The sequence below is a fragment of the Egretta garzetta genome, unplaced genomic scaffold (assembly GCF_000687185.1).
Source record: "Egretta garzetta isolate BGI_Z169 unplaced genomic scaffold, ASM68718v1 scaffold70, whole genome shotgun sequence".
In the NCBI taxonomy this organism is placed as follows: domain Eukaryota; kingdom Metazoa; phylum Chordata; class Aves; order Pelecaniformes; family Ardeidae; genus Egretta; species Egretta garzetta.
In genome coordinates this window covers 2,850,274-2,869,107 of record NW_009258539.1, presented here as the reverse complement: position 1 = coordinate 2,869,107, position 18,834 = coordinate 2,850,274, and the positions used below count along the sequence as shown (strand labels likewise).

At 36.9% G+C, this 18,834-nt stretch overlaps 1 protein-coding gene across 1 annotated transcript in view; it reads right to left on the bottom strand.

Annotated features, from left to right (window-relative positions):
• CFAP47 (cilia and flagella associated protein 47) overlaps window positions 1-18,834 on the bottom strand; it is a 401,308-nt gene that overhangs the window by 216,852 nt on the left and 165,622 nt on the right. Inside the window, exons 35-38 of the mRNA XM_035901932.1 lie at window positions 16,477-16,574; window positions 16,043-16,159; window positions 5,301-5,435; window positions 4,716-4,828 (exon numbers count right to left, since the gene is read on the bottom strand). Coding sequence (XP_035757825.1) covers window positions 4,716-4,828; window positions 5,301-5,435; window positions 16,043-16,159; window positions 16,477-16,574 — 463 coding nt within the window. The remainder of the gene's footprint in view (window positions 1-4,715; window positions 4,829-5,300; window positions 5,436-16,042; window positions 16,160-16,476; window positions 16,575-18,834) is intronic.

The window sequence follows — 18,834 nt, the reverse complement described above, 5'->3', positions numbered from 1 at the left end:
AAAAGAAAGATAAAAAGTTGTTTGGAGGGATCAAATTTGCAGAGTTTAAGGCCAACAGAAATCGCTAGATAACACAATCCAAAGTAGTTATAGGCCATTATGTGCAACACAATCATCCTTCAGTTGCTTCTGATAACTACCATTTGGCAGAAGCATTTTTCTGAGAAAGAACCCCATATTATCTGAGGCAGAAGGCTGGATTAAATAACTTCCTGAAGTCACTTCCTGCAATATTTTCAATGTTCTGTGATGTGCAAAACCCCTACAGTTAAAGAATTTGTCATTCAGACAAAGTTTCTTCCCCTCAATAGCTAATTACCTTTGCTACTTCCTGGTTGAATTTGGACAACTCCAGCTTCAAGCTGCTGTTCTTATAAAAAGCTTTGTTCTATATTGTTCACAGTTAAACACGTCCCTTTCCCAGAAAGGTACTTTTAAATATTGATCAAGTCATCTTCATGATTTCTCTTGTTAAGATAGATACCCAAACTGAGTAACTTATATGCATGTCTACACCACATAAGAGAGCTTAGAGACCTCTATGCTATTACTGTTGTGAACTGTGAGTCTATATAGCACCATGCAGTGCCCTGGAGAGTGGGAATCTCAGATCAAAGATTAATTACATTATATGCAAGATCTGACACTCAGCTACACTGAGAACGTTCTGATGCATCCCAAAACCCAGAGCAGAATGACAGATTTCCCTGATGTTCAGCTTCTTAGGATTAAAGCCAGTTTCATCTCAGCCAACTGATACAAAATATTCATTCTTGACAGATATTGGGTGTAGGTGGCAAGGTTTTGGTAGCAGGGGGCTGCAGGGGCAGCCCTCTCCCTGTGAGAGACCAGGAGCTGCCCTGTACAGGACACAGACAGTTTCAACTGGCTCCATAATGGACCCGTTGCAGGACACAGCTGAGCCCACCAGCCAAGCTGGTGGCACCTCTGTGAAAGCATATTTAAGAAAAGGCAAAAACATCAGAAAGGCAGAGAAGTGAGGAAAAAAAGAGTAAGAAACAGCAGTGAGAACATCAAGGTCAGAGGAGAGGGAGAGAAGGTATTCCAGCTACCAGAACAGATATTTCCCTGCAGCTTGTGGAGAGGACCACACTGGAGCAGAGATCCACACTGCAGTCCATGGAGGGCCCCATGCCAGAGAATGTGGATATTTCCTGAAGGAATTGTGATCTGTGGATAGCCTGTGCTGGAGCAAATTTTTCCTGAAGGATTGTATCCCATGGAAGGACTCCCAGAGCAGGAGAAAAGCATGAGGAGGGAGGAGAAGCAGAGAGGAACTGTTATGAAGTGACTGCAGCCATCAGCTCCCCATTACCCCCTGTGCCATTCAGGGTGGCAGCAGAAGTTAGAGGACTCCAGACTGAAAAAGTGAAGTTGAATCTGGGAAAAGAAGGTGGGGGAGAGATGAGGCAATGTTTTAACGTTTGTCTTTTTTTTCTCACTACAAAATTCTATTTTAATTGAAAATGAATAAAAACAATTTCCCCTATGTTGAGCCTGTTTTGCCTATGATGGTCACTGGTAAGCAGCCTCCCCACGTATCTCAACCCACAAATCTTTTTAGCAATTTTTTCTCCCCTGTCCCATTGAGGAGAGGGAGTGACAGAGCATCTGGGTGGGTGCCTGGCAGCCAGCCAAGTTTAACCCACCACAGCCATTTATGAGTTTCTCTAGCTAGTGGTAGGCTACAGCATACATTGTTATACTTCTTTGAAAATACAGACAGACATTTATTACACATTTCTGTCACTTTATTATTATTAGTTTAAAATCATTTGCATTCCTTATCTAATGTTGTATCACTGCTTCCTAATATATTTAAGTAACTCCTCTCCATTACCCTCAGCCTTTCCACTTGAGTTTTTCCCTGATCTGTTTTTATCTTATCAGTTTCCTGCAGTTCGTCTCTCCTGGAAAGTAAACACAGTGCTTTCAGACTGGGCCTTTATCTACAGAATCCTCTATGCCAAGCGTGCTTACCCAGCAGGTCCGACAGGATTAGTCAGTCATACTTATTCCTCATTAGTGATTATAATGACCCACAGTCATCTTAAATCCAATTATAGTTACTTCTAAATATAGGAATATATATATTTAGCAGATAATTAGAGACAAGTCTCTATGCATGATATGTCTTACTTAAAGTCTTCCAGCTCTCCAATCAAAAGACTGACAAGTTTAAGTTTCCTTAGCCTCCTGATCAAGGCTATGGTTCATCTTTTCAGCTGTAATTGCCTAAACTCCCATGAGTGAATGTTCTCTGAACTGCTAATATTTCCCTTGAACTCCTACTCTGAAACTTTGGCAAAGCAAGCTTTACAACTTGACTGGAGCCCTGCAGCGGGCAATAGGTGCTATTTTTAACTGTTTCTTATTAGTTTATCTGAAGTACCTGTTGTTTCAGGGGAAAAAAAGCTGGCTAGTATCAAGCTAGCTTGCAGTGAAAGATGAACTAGTGGTGAGGACATATTCATACATAATATTCATAAATTCATAAGGAACAGTTTCAATTCAGGGGAGCAAGGATGCAGAGATATCTGATCTTAAATTGCCTGAACCATTACAGATACTCGGAAAGTTTTTTGAAGTATAGCTCCTGTTTTTAAACTAGAACTCCTGGTTTCTGATATAGCAAGTAGGCTTTCCTAATTTTTAGTGATTTTTAACACATTGATTCATCTGCCTCTAATCCCATATTTATGTATTATTTACTTCTAAAAGTAGAACAAATAACTGTAATGTGAAGTGCCTCTTTCTAGCTATTTTAACATCTTTTATCCCTAAACAGGTTACAGTCAGCGATGCTAACATTCCCGTCAAAAAATAACTCCGTTATGTTTTACTAATACACTCACATCACATTTCTTACTGAATACACTGAAAATTCTCCCTCACTTTTTATTCAGGCCATAAATATATTTCTTTTTCTCTAGAAGTCTGTTACAAGCCTACCTAATTTCTGAGTTTCTCTGAAGGCATACTTTCCAAAGAAAGCAGAATATTTTCTTCTACAAATCCTCCACCATTTTTCTTGACCTTATACAACTGAATATCAGTCAACACTAATAGCAATAAGCCTACACATAATCAATTTAACAGAGGTGTTTGTTTATTATTCATGTCACTATCACTTCCAAACCCACCTATGATATTATGAACTAATACAAAGCACCTACAAGACTCCCACCCATCTCACCAATGCTTGGAGTTCTCAAACATATTAAGAAATATTAAGAAAGCTATTAATTGCAAAGAATCTATTTTTCATTTAGTCACCAAGATTACAAGTAAGGTTACACTATGATAAACTCTGCAGAGGTCACCAGTGGATGACTGGTGTTTCCACAAGCTTTTATTTCTATGTATTTTTTATTTCTATGTTTTTTGCTATATATAATGCCAAGCAGCTCAATGATGAGGTTGTACACATTTACTTGTGTCTTGGTTTTGGGGGTTTTTCTTAAAGCTGAAATGAAAAACAGCCATGGTATTGACCTTTCAGAGAAATACATGACATTTTCAAGGATTACATTTTTATGTTAATTCTTATTTGAAGTAATTGCAAAGAAAGTGTAATCAAGTCAGCCTCACAGCTTGCTGAAAACATAGGATTACTTGTTGTCCCTTTTGCGTATATTTACAATAAGCATGTCATTTAATACTGAAATATTGATCATCCTGAAAGAGCACTGTATTTTTGTTGAGCTTTCTTGAATCTGTCAATATATATTTGAAATTTCTCTTTTTCACAGGTTATTTTCATACAAATGTTGACTTTTTCCTTTTTACAATCTCTAATCCATTTTATCTGCAAAGGAATATCTTAAATAGACTTGCAGCCTAAACTTAAAAACTCCTAACTGACAGCTAGAGTCGCTCCTACATCCCTCTTGTCTTCATTAGTTAAACAAGGATTAGTGAAATTCCTGTATCTAGTCATAATGCCATATAGCACTTACTGAACAAAAAGAAAAAGATGGCAATGTACCATGAGTATTTCTGCTACCAAAAATGTTAACAACCTGATGTTTCCCAAAAATGAAATCTCTCCAAAATCCTTACAAGGCTTTCAGAAATGTAAGATAGAGAAATAACTGCACTGTACCTGTAACAGTTTCTGTCTTGGTGGGAAGGAAGGATGGGGGCAAAAAGAAGCAGACTAACTACTACCAAACCTGTGTCACGTTCTCTTAAATTCCCAGCCATGCTGCAATTAAGACTAAGAAATAAAGACTGAAATCTTTAAAGAAAGATTTTTTTACCTGCTTACACTTCCACAGTGCATTGATGTAAAAAATGTGAATCAAGTTCAGAGGAGATATATCAACTTTAGTTGGGAAAAAAATAAAATTAAAAAAAAATATATAAGAACAACAGATCTAAACTGAAAATCAAAGCTTTCAATACATTGGGACAAAAATATTTATTGGACACAGATGGTTCCTCTAATGATGTGAAAGCTTGTATTCTGCTCTCAAAACTCTATTGAGTTAAACTGCAAGTGTCCCACTAATAAATGACTCTGAATTTTTTCTATGTTAAGGAGGAAAAGCCTGATCTTTATTCTGACTAATTTTGCCCTGTTTGTAGTTGAACAAATTTCTAGTGTTCCACCGCTATTAAATTAGTAGGTTTATAATTCCATATTCCTAGACTTATTCATAACACTAAAACAAATCTCAGACATTACTTACTTAGGGGCAATGGTGACAGTGTTTCCTTTAGGTAGTGAGAAATCATCAGCATCTCTTCCTACAAGAATAGCGTTGTACATCAAAGTTTTACTGCTTGGGTTTTTCAGACGCACCTATCACAACAACAACAACAGCCTATTTTTATTCAATTTTTAAAGTATAAAAAGTGTTCTGCAACTAAGCGTATCACAAAATAAGAAAGTACTTCGAATAACTAGGTAGATCATTTTTCTTCCTAAAGAGTATAGACTTCCTACAGACTATCCAACCTCAATTTTTCTGAGTACTCTTTTTGCAGTATACACTGAACTACTACTCCTGTTAATTTCTTATTCCTCTCTGTCTTTGATCTCAGATTGTCAGATTTGTAGATTTTTTTTCTGTGCTTACAAGCATAGGGAAAAAACAGCAGTAGTCAGGATCCTAAGCTTGAAGAGAAAAAGATGCATGCTTCCATAATCTATATTTAGTAGCCAAATTACATGAAACTCATTCATTCTTTGTTGTAGCATAGACATAATATAAACACATATATAAATACAGTGTTTTAAACTTGTACTGCTACAAATCTAAATTCAATGGTACCTGTTTAACAACAGTCGCATGGAGAGCACCTGTAAATTCTATAGTCTTCTTGGGTAAGTAGTGAGGGAGACTTTCATATAGGTAGACACACAGAATAAGCATCATGACTGCGTTTGGATCACAGATGTCAGTCGCCTAATATTGAAAACCAAAAAAAAAAAGAAAAAATGACCAGATATTCAGTTAAAATTTTGCCCGTATAGTTTAGAGATGTGAAGATGAAGAACAAAAATATTTAAGGTAATTCTTATTATACAAATATTTTCAACCTAATTTTTAATAACTGGCCCATAATGAAGACAAACATGAATCTTAACCAGTGCACAAAAAAATTTCTTGTAGACTACTCTGGTAATAAACCTAGGCTAAAATGCACAGTATTCTGTGAAAAAGCAAATATATATTCCAAAGAACAGAACACAACAGCCAGCCTGTCTTCAAATTCTGCAGAAAGGCCCTTGTTCCTTTAGCTAGTTCCTCCTGCAGGTACGGCAAAAAGGAGTTTCATTAATATCCCTTGTCAGAATACAGTATCAGCTGTAATGACATTGAACAAGAATCCACAAGATCTAAATGCTTATGGATCTCCTTGGAGTATCATAGACTGGGTATTCCACTGTTCTGCCTCTGCCAACAGAGCAGTTGCTTGAGTAGAATATAGGAAATGGGGCAAATATAAAGTGTTCTTTCTATTGATATAATTTGCCAGCTTCTGGAAATTAGTGGGTTAAGGATTTATTGATTATTGTTAAACACCTCTCTGTCATTGTTTTAAATTCTTCTCTATTTCATTCTTTACATACAGAAATAAGCCTGACTGTCATTAACAGTTTATGAATTCTTTTTAATTAGAAATTGCTTATTGAGTTTTCTTCCTCTTTTGATGTTATTAAAATGCAATATTGTCTGAAATCTATTGCCTAAAGCATAGGACCATAAAAAGTAGCTGAGATTTAAGTCCTAAGGCAGGAGCTCTAAGAAAGCAAAATGACCTATCACTGAGCACAAGTACAAATAGCTCCGCCTTCAAAGAGCTTCTACTTGATGACTGATGGATAAGCAACTGACAAAAGTTTTCTTCAGCTAGTAAAAGCTGCATTTTGACATAATAATTTTGCAAGGAGAAACGGTATAAAGGGCAAACATTTGAAACTCTAGTGGGCCCACCCCCCGACACAAGGTAAAAAACCTCAGTAGGTTAAAAAAAATATTCTGTGTAGAAAAACCTTTATACAAAATAAGAACCTAAGAGCAGTCTATTGGCTCAGACTATGGGCCGAAAGGATGCCACTATGAGTTGATGCCTAAGTGAAAATGATTATACAGTAAGTACACATACACTTGAGTATTTTCCCAGGCTCAAGCACAAGACTTCCTGAACCACATGTGATTTCTGTCTACTTAGAAATCTTAATTTCTTTTTCTTCCAAGCCTATGCACAGTCTCCCTTTGACTCTGTGTAAAAACTATGAAGACAGCCTAAGAAAACACTCCCGTTTTGAAGTTATGTTCAGTATAACCAAGAAAGAATCTAGAAGAAAAGACAAAGCTATAAGCTAAGTTTTCTTAATGACTGTGCTCTAAATAAATGCAGTAACACCAAGCATTTGAAGCAATTTTCACTTTCACCAGCCTATGGCATTCTAGCCCTATAAAAAGTACAATTTTATTTTCAAAAATTCGAGAGAAGAACACTGAGAAGTAAATAAAAAGAGCTTACTATTTTTTCTTCATTTCCTAACAGGGTGCTCATCTCTTCTGCTACGAAAAAGAGCTTACTATTTTTTCTTCATTTCCTAAAAATCTTTAAAACAGGGTGCTCATCTCTTCTGCTACAAAGAATGAACCCACATGACACAGAAGAGAGAAGGGAAAATAAGATGCTCTTTTGTTGTCACAGATGGGTGAAAATAATTCCACATTTCAAACCAGAAAAATCTAGAATAATCTGGATTCTAAATTCAGAAGTGGAAGGAGTCAAACCAACACAGCATTTCCAATGCAGGAATAATCTTTCTTTCCCATCCAGTCTACAGGCTTGTCAGAAGTTTCCCATCATGTTTTACAGAACGGAGAGATTAAAAATTTCTCACAGACAAATCCAGCAGTATTTTCTCTGGCTTCTTCAGCCCATAATGTGCTGTACTATAATGAGATGCTCCGTGTCTTGTGTGTAAGAATCCTCAATTTAGCAGGAGAAAACAAATCCAGAAAGGCCAGTGAAGCTATAATTTGTCCAAACTTGAAAGGGAAACTAAAGGCAGAGATAGTTGTCAGGGCACAGCAAGGGCCAGCTGCTCTCTTTGGGCCAGGGAGCCAGGAGCCAAAGGCAATACAACACAGCTGCAGACTAGAGGCCAGCCAGGGCCCATCCTACCCCCCAGCCAGGAGCAGAGCAGATGGGGGGCACCAGGGCAGCCCCAGCCACGGCCACTGGGCACCTCCCTGGGGACTAGGACAGGCCAAGGCTGGGATGAGGGCCTATGGGTGGGCCTGGCTTGGTGGGTCCATGGCTGGACAGGGATGGGCAGGGCTGTGGGAAGCTGGAGACCAGCCCTGCTGCAGCATCTCTGGAGCAGGGAATGATGGTCCTGGGGGGGCTGACATGGGGTCTTGGGCCATGGGCAGGTGGGGGGAGCCCCTAGGAGCTGGGCAGAGGCAGGAAGGGCCGGGGGTGCCCCCAGGGCCTTGACAGTAGTTAAGTCTGAAGAGCATTCAACCTATATCATTTGATGACGCAACAACAGACATTCCAGAAAATCATATTTTTAACAAGGCTCCATCTCCCTGGTTACAAGGAAACCAGAAGGAGCTGTATCCCTGAATAGACTCCTAATGTTTGCTTTAGGAAGAGGAACGTCTCCTTCTTCATACCCTAAAGCATTACATGGCAGGGTGGGGAGAGAAAAGAGAGAGAATCTGAGTACTGTAAAAGATGGCAAGGCTTTGCTCGGACTAAAAGCAGAGAAGGGATGCAGCTCTTTCCCAAAGGATAAACATTACTTAAGGAAAGATGACTTAGGTACTGAAATCTTCACAGACTTACTCCTGACTACAGCTCAGCCCTAATTAAAATAAATGCCTGTAGTCCTGCAAATTAAATGCCTGTAGTCCTGCATGAATGTATTCTGTGTACTTTGTTCTATAAGGAATATGATTTTTGGTTTTGTTTGTACAACAGGAAGGCAAGATACATTAGAACATACAAGCCTTGTCACATTTCTACCAATATACATACTAAATTCATCTTGTATTACATCTCACTAGGTAACCTCAAAGTTTTCTTAATTTCCCTTCTGATTTACTAAGTTAGAGACAGGTAGGAGATTCCATAGAAAAGGCAGAACTGGAGCTCCCCTGGTGGCAAATCCATTGACTCCCGGAGCACAAAGGCAGGAAGAGTTACTGACTGCTTCCTCCCTCTTTTCTTGCCCTGTGCCCAGACAAGCGTTGTTGCATCCTACTCCCAGAAGTTCTAGCACAGCTCCTTCTCTAACCTTACAAGAGAGCACGCACATCACTGGGCGCTGATCTGAGGTTTCCCTGTCACGCTCCATAGTTTCCTAGATAATGCCTATCCTCATAATTCTTAAGATTCATGTCAGATACTCTTCATGCACTGATGTAATCATGTGCTTCATCTTGTGTTTCTATTTATTTCCATCACCACTGTTTTTTAAGGTTGGAATTTTAGGATGCACTTACTATGTGAAGTAAAAAGCTTCTTGCCTGACAAAACCTTTAAACCTGAAGTCTGAAAAATATTCTGATGTTTTCCATTCACTTATCTCAGTAATGGCTATCAAATGTTAACAAGTATTTGTAGGAGTAGTTATTCCAATATAGCTGTGGTTTTACACCTCTGCTATTCATCTTTCCTACATTTTCATTTAAGATAGCAAAGATGCCAGAGTAAATTATCTGTTGAAGCCTAACTTTCTTTTGCCACCTACTTCTACTCGTTCCCACTTAGATCAGAATTTATTCCCTCAGAAAACATTATTCTTTTTTATCTTGTGCTGAACTCATAATACTGCATTTGTGACATTAATCTATTACTCAGAACTAATTTAAAAAAAAAATCAGTGTACTTCATAACAACATTCAGCAGAAAATTCACAGTCTGTATATATTATTTGCTTTAAAAATTTCTGCATTAGCAAACAATAGCAATTAATAAAGTTTAACAGATTTATGCCCTAAATTATATCCATAAAAAAGTTTCTCAAAATATGAAAAAGCCTTTCACATTTCTTGAAGAGTTGAGTGCTTGCTTATTAGCTTTTTATTTGTGTTCTAATGTTGCCTAATTAAAGAAAATGTTGAAGCTAACAAACTGGATAAATTATTATACTTCAAATTCTAAATATTGCAAGTTAGGACTATACCAAAACTGGACAAGAAATCCAAGGGTTAGTAGATTGTTTCTATTGTGAAAACAAAGTTATTTAACTGTTAAAACACCATCAGCTCTGTGCTGTTAATTCCATAACTAACTCTCCACATTTTCAACCACCTGTATATTACTAAAGCCTGGTCTTTAGTTTTGCTGGTACTACTGCTCAGAAAACAGTTTGTAACTGCTTACAAATAATGCCTCTAGATTTTATGAAGTTAGGTTTATAACTTAATGCAAAAATTAAATGGCATTAACTGCCTCTAAGTTATTCCACAATATTTAGAAGATGCTAGCTGTTCTGTTTTATAAGCATAACAGTGGAGTAGATTGATACCTAGAATAGACTGTATTACAAACAAATATTATTCTATCTAGCTGGAAAAGGAAAAGAAAAAACAAATCAAGGTGATTTAAATCCAAAATAATCACAGTAACTACAAGCCAAAGTTCTGACAGAGAGAAAAGAAGAGATAAAAAAATGTATTAAAAGATATCAGGAAGAAGTAGATTGCTGAACCACTTTTTGTGGTAATAACACTCTCCACTTTTCTGACCATGCAATTATTAGTTGAATAATGTAATGAAACAAACTATTCAACAGATGCAAAAATCATGCAAGAAGGCTTTCCCCACTACAAAGCCTACAAAGCAATGATGAAAATAGACATCTTATGCCAAAGAACAGCTTCTAGCAGGACACAACTGAAAAATAGAAAATGCTTGGAATCAGCGGCCATGAAATGTTACCTAGATAACCAATTTAAACTAACAATTTCAAATTACTATTGAAAATTATGGCAAAGTATTAAACAAACAGAAGCTATTAAAAATACTATATTAAAGACATTATACATTAATATTGTTTATTTATTATTGTATATCAATACATACTAATACATTAATATTTATTAGTTATTTCCACATTTGTAAGGCTTAAACATTGAACTTAAAAGGTAAATATCTAGGAAACAATATTGTTTGTGAACAAAAGGAGGTTCCTGAGTTTATATAGGCTTCGCTTATACAAGTGCAGCAGCCAAATTTTCAATAAGCTGGAAGTCAATGTAAGAATAAAACAGTCAGCAAGTCTGGAAAAAAAGATCAGGTAGTCATTTGGTGTCTAAATAAGGCTTACAAGTCTATATTTTTGTATTTTTTTTTAAAGGATACACATATGAATATAATTTTCAAAAGACTATATTGATCCCAGACATATCCAGTTTGTCTTTACAAATACCCCAGGTGAGACCATTATCGGGTCCAAGAAATTTTCATTTGCTCTAACCAAAATTAAAAGCACTACTGATTTTGAAACATATGTTTCCTTTTCTTTCATTTCCACAACATGTTTATGAGGTGCCCAAGGGTATAATCTAGGTGAACTTAAAACTAGACATGCCTGAAGAGATCGCTTGTCTGTTGCAATTGCATATGTTTCCGCAGATCTCATCATGTCAGTGAAGCATAGAATCATACAACAGAATCATAGAATGGTTTAGGTTGGAAGGGACATTAAAGACCATCTAGCTGCAACATCGCTGCCTTTGGCAGAGACACCTTCCACTAAATCAGTTTGCTCTAAGCCTCATCCAACGTGGCCCTGAACACTTTCAGGGAGGGGACATCCACAGCTTCTCTGGGCAACATGTTCCAGTGTCTCCCCATCTTCACAGTAAAGAATTTCTTCCTAATATCTAATCAAAACTACACTTTTTCAGTTTAAAACCTTGCCCTATCACTACACTCCCTGGTAAAGAGTCCATCCCCATCTTTCCTGTAGGCCCCCTTTAACACTGCTATAAGGTGTCCCTGAAGCCTTCTCTTCTTTAAGCTAAACGACCCCAACTCTCTCAGCCTGTCCTCATAGGGGAGGTGCTCCAGCCCCCTGATTATCTTTGTGGCCCTCCTCTGGACCCACCCAAGCAGGTCGATGTCTTTCTTATGCTGGGGACCCCAGAGCTGGATGCAGTACTCCAGGTGGGGTCTCAGGAGAGTGGAGTAGAGGGGGAGAATCACCTCCCTTGACCTGTTGGCCATGCTTTTGATGCAGCCCAGCATGTGATTGACTTTCTGGGCTGTGAGCACATGTTGCCAGCCCATATTCAGCTTTTCATCCATCAATAGCACAAAGCCCTTCTCCACAGGGCTGCTCTCAACCTACTCATTGCCCAGCCTGTATCCATGTTTGGGATTTCCCAAACCCAGGTGCAGTACCTTACATTTGGCCTTGTTGAACTTCATGAGGTTCACATGGGCCCACCTCTCTAGCCTGTCACAGTCCCTCTGGATGGCATCCCTTGCCTCTAAAGTATCAACCACACCACTGAGCTTGATATCATCCACAAACTTGCTGACAGTGCACTCAATCCCACTGTCCATGTCCCTGACAAAGTCATTAAATAATACTGGTTCCAATACAGACCCCTGTGGGCCACCAATCATCACTGGTGTCTACCCAGGCATTGAGCCATTGACTGCAACTCTTTGAGTGCAACCATCCAGGCAACTCATTATTCACTGGATGGTCCACCCATCAAATCCATCTCTCCATTTTAGAGCCAAGGATGTTGTGTGGGACAGTATCAAATGCTTTGCACAATATTATCAATAAAGCTGAATTCCAGCCAAATGTTCTTTATCTAATGCTCTGATTTATCAGGCTTATAGATCAAAGCAAATAGTTTTTTCATCCACTTTTATAAGGATCCTTAGGAAGACTCAGTCCTTTACAGCTCTCTTCAAGTTTTTTTCCAGAATACCCTAGGAAAGATATGTATGAGAAGACAACTGCTACTCCAACAAATAAAAATTATGTTTAATTTTTTCTCTCTCCTATTTTCTGAATTTAAGACTGCACATCAATATTAGATTCCTATCTCAAGCAAACTAAGGTATTTGCATTTACATTATAGATTGATGGGTAGACGGATACAGCGTTCTATCTATGTATTTGCAGTATCATACACATTTTAGTCAAATAACTAAGAATTAGGAAAGAAATCCTTTTCCTTAAAATTACTTTTGTTAAGAAGTTGCCATATTTACCAAGCTAATAGCTCCTTACTAAGGTACAGGAAACTGAAGACAAAAAAGTGTTAATCATCTTTAGAGATTACTACAAGAAGTATCACTGAAACATTAAGTGGCAGCCAGGAAGTTACAAATGTAAGGGCACACAATAATCTGTAGAATACTTCAAAGAAAAAAAATCTTACATATACTGGAAATTTAAAAAAATTCTATGTTGCTGCATTTCTTTCCTCTTCTCCATTGGCTGCTGGCACCATCTTCTTTCTCTCAATTTCAGACTCAAGCCTTGGGGTTGCCACCTACTCCCCTTTCTTGCTCATATGGCCATGTTATTACCCAGTTTCACTACTTTCTACTCCACAGCAATGGTGAAAACCTCCCCTCATTTCAAAAGAACAGCCACATTCATTTTCAGCTTCTTGACACTCTCCAAATTTACACACAACTTCTTCTATAGCTGGTTTGAAAATATACTCCCTTTTCCTCAGTCTCAAATATAAATGTCAGTATTGTTGGCCCCAATTTTAAAACAGTCAGTAGCAAATAGAATTCCTCTGCTGGCTATTCCCAATCACTGCATCTTCTCTCCTAATCTATCCTTGTCACGTACATTCCCTCCATATCGCTCTTACCCACCATCCTATCTTGCAATATTTTATTTTGGACTTTCAATTGGATCTTCTTCAAATCAAAGCATTTTAGAACTTAAAAATATCAAACACAAAAAAAAAAACCCATAGAAAAACACCACTAATACTCCAGGGTTGAACTGTCAGTCATGATTAGAAAGTGGAAACAAAGAATTTCTTGCCCAAAGTACTCCATCTTAAACCTATATCTTAATCCTTAAGAGGATTTAAAAGCCTTGAACTCTGTTAGACCTATCATTTAAACTTGCAGCTGAAGTCTTCCAGACAGTTAAACTTCTTTACTATTACAGAATCTTAGATTTTTCAAGTGATTGAAAGTGCCATCTATTCCAGACCTAATACGTGTCTCAGCTTGTGCTGTCACGACCATCCTTGCATCAACTAATGCAGAGCTGTCCTGAAAGTTCAGAAGCAGTGATTGCCTGACAGTGAAGAACTTTGCCAGTACTGTAGGAACATTTCAGCCTGCTAAATTTAAGAGACAAAACAATCAGAAAAGTCCCGAATTAGTACAGTTCAGCAACAAGATTCATGTATTTTGCTGGTTTTATTGCTGAAGAACAAGAAGCTTAGGAAATTTCTACAGTAGTTTTAGAAAAGCATACATGAATTCCAATAAATCTATGTAAAAGTACCCTTTACCTTCTCTTTGTTTTTACTTTCCACAATATTTTGTTCATAGAGCATTGCCTTTGCTTGGATTAAAATAAAGACCTTGAAGATCCAAGATCTGTTCCTTTTTCTGATGTTGACTGATTATATAGCTTTGCTTAAACTACTAGTCTGTATGATGCTGGACTATTCCATCTATGAAAAGAGCAATACCTCAAAAATGTGCTGAACTAACAATATTGTAGTATTATAAACACTGTAGTCTTAAAACACACTAAGGAGAACATCCTGGATTTCTGCTTCCATCTTTAATGTGATTAACTCATTTTGCATATCCGGCATGCAGCCTCTGCGTTCATGTGCTGAACTGCCTGTTTTTCCTATTAAAAGCTGAGGCAAAATATGCCTTCATTTTTTAGGATTATGCCTGGATTATCTTTTTACACTTCCTGCTAGTCACAAGTATACAAAACAGATTTTCTTGGTTTAGTCTGTCATAGCAAAGCCATTTATAACACCATATCTGTGTCAAGATATGGGAGCAAGACAGTAGCTGATACAACTGGAGATAGCCGGGTTAATTTTTCCCTGTAATCATAACACAACTGAATGGAAAGGGGGAAAAAAAAGTTATAATTGAGCTTCCTTCCATACCACTTTGTTCACACCATGCGTCTACCTCTGATTCCTGATACTATTAATCCCTTTGGCAAGTTTCCTCATACACCTACAAATACCATGTCTATTCTACTGTATCCTCTTCTGGTCTTCTAGTCAGCCCAATATGCTTCACACCCACCCCAGCCCATCACAGTCCCTGACATTCACTTTGCACCACTCTGCAAATTCTTAAGAGAAAGATGTGACCTTAAAAGTTTTTACTAGTTTTGGTAAGGACATGATTTTTGATGACTCAGGGAGCAAAGGAGAAAAGGAAAATGAGAGAGAATCTGACATTTTAAATAGGTAATAGTTTGGTAACTAACACATGCAACCAGCACATGGAAGATAAGAGCATGAATCCCTGTGAGCACGTAACCTGGTAATACAGCCTTGCCATTGCTATTAAAGGGCCAAAAGTTTTGTACTGAATTTACAGGGCCTCAGCACTGGCGTTCGACAAGCTTTCTCTGTCTGAAGGCTTGTTGACCAGCTTGTAGAGATTTGCTTTACTTGGTTTAGCTGTGACAGCAACTTTTTTCATTAATCAGGCCTCTGTGACTAATTTGTTTTACTTTTATCTTTGTATGGTACTACCAGAACCCACAGCTATAAATAATTCACGAACTGTCAGTTAAAGAAATGCAGACTGGGAGCAGGAGAAGACTGGGTTTAGGGGCAACAAAAAGAACAAAGAAATAATTTCTAACATGTACAGAGGGCACCATATATAGAAAATTTGGAGCTTTAGGCCAATGAAGAAAGACAGAGATGCAAAGCATATTACTAAATATATAAAAATGATCCCAAGTGGGTCCTAGACTGAAGAAGAATCTCTCATCAACAACATTATATTCCTCCCAAAAAAGGACATCGGAAGCTGACGGTTTACAGCATTGCTCTTCCTAGCAGTCCAAAGATACTGATTTCTGTGTGCATCAAATCTGGGGCAGAACCCTTATGGGCCTTCGTTATTAGATAGATACACATAAGTGACACCAGATATTCATACAAATTTTTTACCACTCTTTTTATTATTTAAGTGCACAATGTTTGTTCTTAAACATGTTTTTTCTAAATTGCCTTAGAATGTTAATAATAAATTCCACTTAGGTTCTCATTGTGTAATTTACAATGTTAGAATCTTAACTGAATTAACCTTATGTTCAGATAGTTGCATATATGCGATTCTAGAAAGCAAGGAATATGGAAATAACTTGTAATTAAGTGTATTTATATTAAGCAGTATTTTGGTTTCCATCATTCAGTAGCACATCATGAAACAAAATTGCATCACTAAAATCACCTTAATTTGATGTACAATATTACTGTCATAAAAGTAAAACAATTATTTAAAGGTATATAAGAACTGCTGGTATAAAATAATTTACCTTTATGTCTATAGCCAGGCTGACAGCGTGCATAGCATTCACAAGTATCAAACTGTTGTGCAGAAACTGTTCAGGAGTTCTTGGATTAGTATACATCCTTACAAAGTGAGTAGCAATCTAGAGAAGACAGAAATCAAACGCTTGATCTTGCACTAAGCAAAATTACTATGTTTGTATCCACTCTTTCAGCAATCCATATGACCTAAATTTTGAGCTAAAAGTCCCTATTATGAATATACCAAGAGAAAATAAAAATTAATAGTGAAATAATCACTCTAGACTAAATGTTGGGGTCACTCTATGCTAAATGTTGGGGTTTTTTTCTTTTTAAAAACCACACAAGCCAACAGTTCCAAAGGAAAATAAGGCCTGAATAAACCTATTTACATTAATAAATTGTATAAAACTTGCATGATATTAAGAAAAGTCCTTACCAAATAAGGACAATAAGCTGCCAGCTGTGCTGCCAATACCAGACCATCTAGAAGATCTCGGTCAAAATTTACTATCCATCTCATTGGTGGTACTTCACCTGATATAAAAAAAGAGCAAGATTAATTAGGCTCTTCTCCCCTGAGATGCCTAACTTTATTCTAGATAGATACAATGACTATTTGAAATGAGTGAGGAAAGAACAGAAAAAGGAAATATCTGTTCACGTGTAGAATTTCCCAGGCATAATTCTCTTCCAGAGCCATTGCTGAAAACATGAAAAATCTCACCTAGAGTATTGTAACTACTATTCATACACTCTGATACAGTATGTAAGAGCATTCATCATAATGGAAGGGAAAGCGGGTAAATTACACTTAACCTCTCAGATTAGGAACCTAAACATGTAAATTGTTGTTTGAGGGGTTTTTTATAGGCATAACATTCATAGGACTACTGAAACTCACAAAAATATGCATAAGTTTAAGCACATAAAAAGGAAAAGTTTATTAATATTCTTTAAGGTCCTATTATATTATTTGGCACAAATGCAATACGAACGAAAGCTAACAGCTCAAGTCCTGTAGCATAGATCACTACTTCTATAGCTGTGTTGCAGAGGCCTATACCTTACAAGGTTAGATTATTTTTTTATATTTCTTATGTTTCTATTTAAAATAAAACCGATTATTAAGGAAGTAAATATAGCTTATTTATTAGTATTTCTGATTTGAAGCATTCCATAGCTTAAATATTTAACACAGCATTTAAAAAACAGACTTTTATTCTTAAGCATCATAATAAACCATAGGAAGAATACAGTCATTTGAAACCTCTCAACCTGGGATATTCTCTAAAAAAGTTACTGACATACCAATAACTAAAAGTCTTACATCACTGTCTATACCCAGTTACCAGTACTTTGCTCTCATGATAATACACCCTTTGTGAAGCATGAAAACGTAGAAGCTGATCCTTTTATAAGGAGAGCAATCTGGTCACAAATATTCAAGTACTGAGTCATGCCTTCTTTGTTATTTGCAGTTTCTTCCAACTTCTATTGCAAAAATACCTGTTGCTTAATTTTCTTTGTTTTCGTTGCTGTCTTAGGTCCAAGCTCCCACATTTAGGGAACACTTTTGACTTCACCACTGGCAAAGTTTTCAGATAGACTGGGATCATGCTTTCTCATACAGGACAAACTATATAGCTTTTATTTTACTATACAACCAGAGAGTGTATTGTTGCCAAGTTTGAAGCTTTCAAAGTTGAAAAAAAATCCACCAATATGCTACAGAATCTGAGATGATGAAAAATCTCTTACATATTATAAATACATAAATATCTTAAAGTCATAATATAAATGTTCTTTTCTTTCAAAAATGTTTCCTTTTAAAGAGTAAAAAGTTTGTAACACTGAACTGTTATGATAGTAATATAACAATGTTCAGAATAGTCCACTACCTTCATTACCAAAAGAAGAATTTGGAGACACCACTATTTGACATGGACATCATTTAAAAGAACAGAAGCATAAAATGTTTCACCAGGTTACATATTTCCGACCTTTATTTCAAGTCTGTCCTTATTAAAAGCTTCATTCTACAATTCCAAACACATGAAAGCAGGGGAACAAATTCTGTATATTTTAAAGGTCTCTACCTTTACAGAAAGACTACTATAAACTAAATGTGAGTTCAAGAAAGAGAAAAGGATAGATTCTCTATGCATTTGGAATACAATGGTCTCATTTAGTGGTCAAGAATGCTGGATCTTTTGCTCTCACAAATTAGATGACGTTATGCTATAGATGTAACACTTCAGTAAGTGTTACTCAGAGTTTTAAACTTGAGACAGTATTTTGGGGTATGTTATAAACTCTATGAACAACAGCTATCAGAAACACACTGACTAAGGAAGAAAGTAGGCTGTTGTATATTGAAAACTATTCAATTTCTTAAGGTAACCTTATTCACTCTTAAGTACCTTCAGACATCAGTCAGGCTGATGTAACCACGTAAGTTATTGTCCAAAAGCCAGGCCACAAACCCAAAAAAACATTAAAACTGGAAATGAAATTCCTGATCTTCAACTGAAACAGTGGTAACCACCCCATGTAATGTTTAAGACACTACAAATCTTCAAAATGGTTTTCTTTTCCTAGCACTTATTTTACTTGAATTTATACATCCAGCTGCCTTTACTCACCTGCTTTTGTTTGATATTAAGCATGATTGCAAAATTGTAATTAGTGACAGGGAAAAAGTAACCAGAGATGCTGCGACGAATGTCAGATCGTAATTTATCAACATCAGCTCAAGTAACTTCAACTGGTCCCCCAAGAAGTACAGTTAAATCTA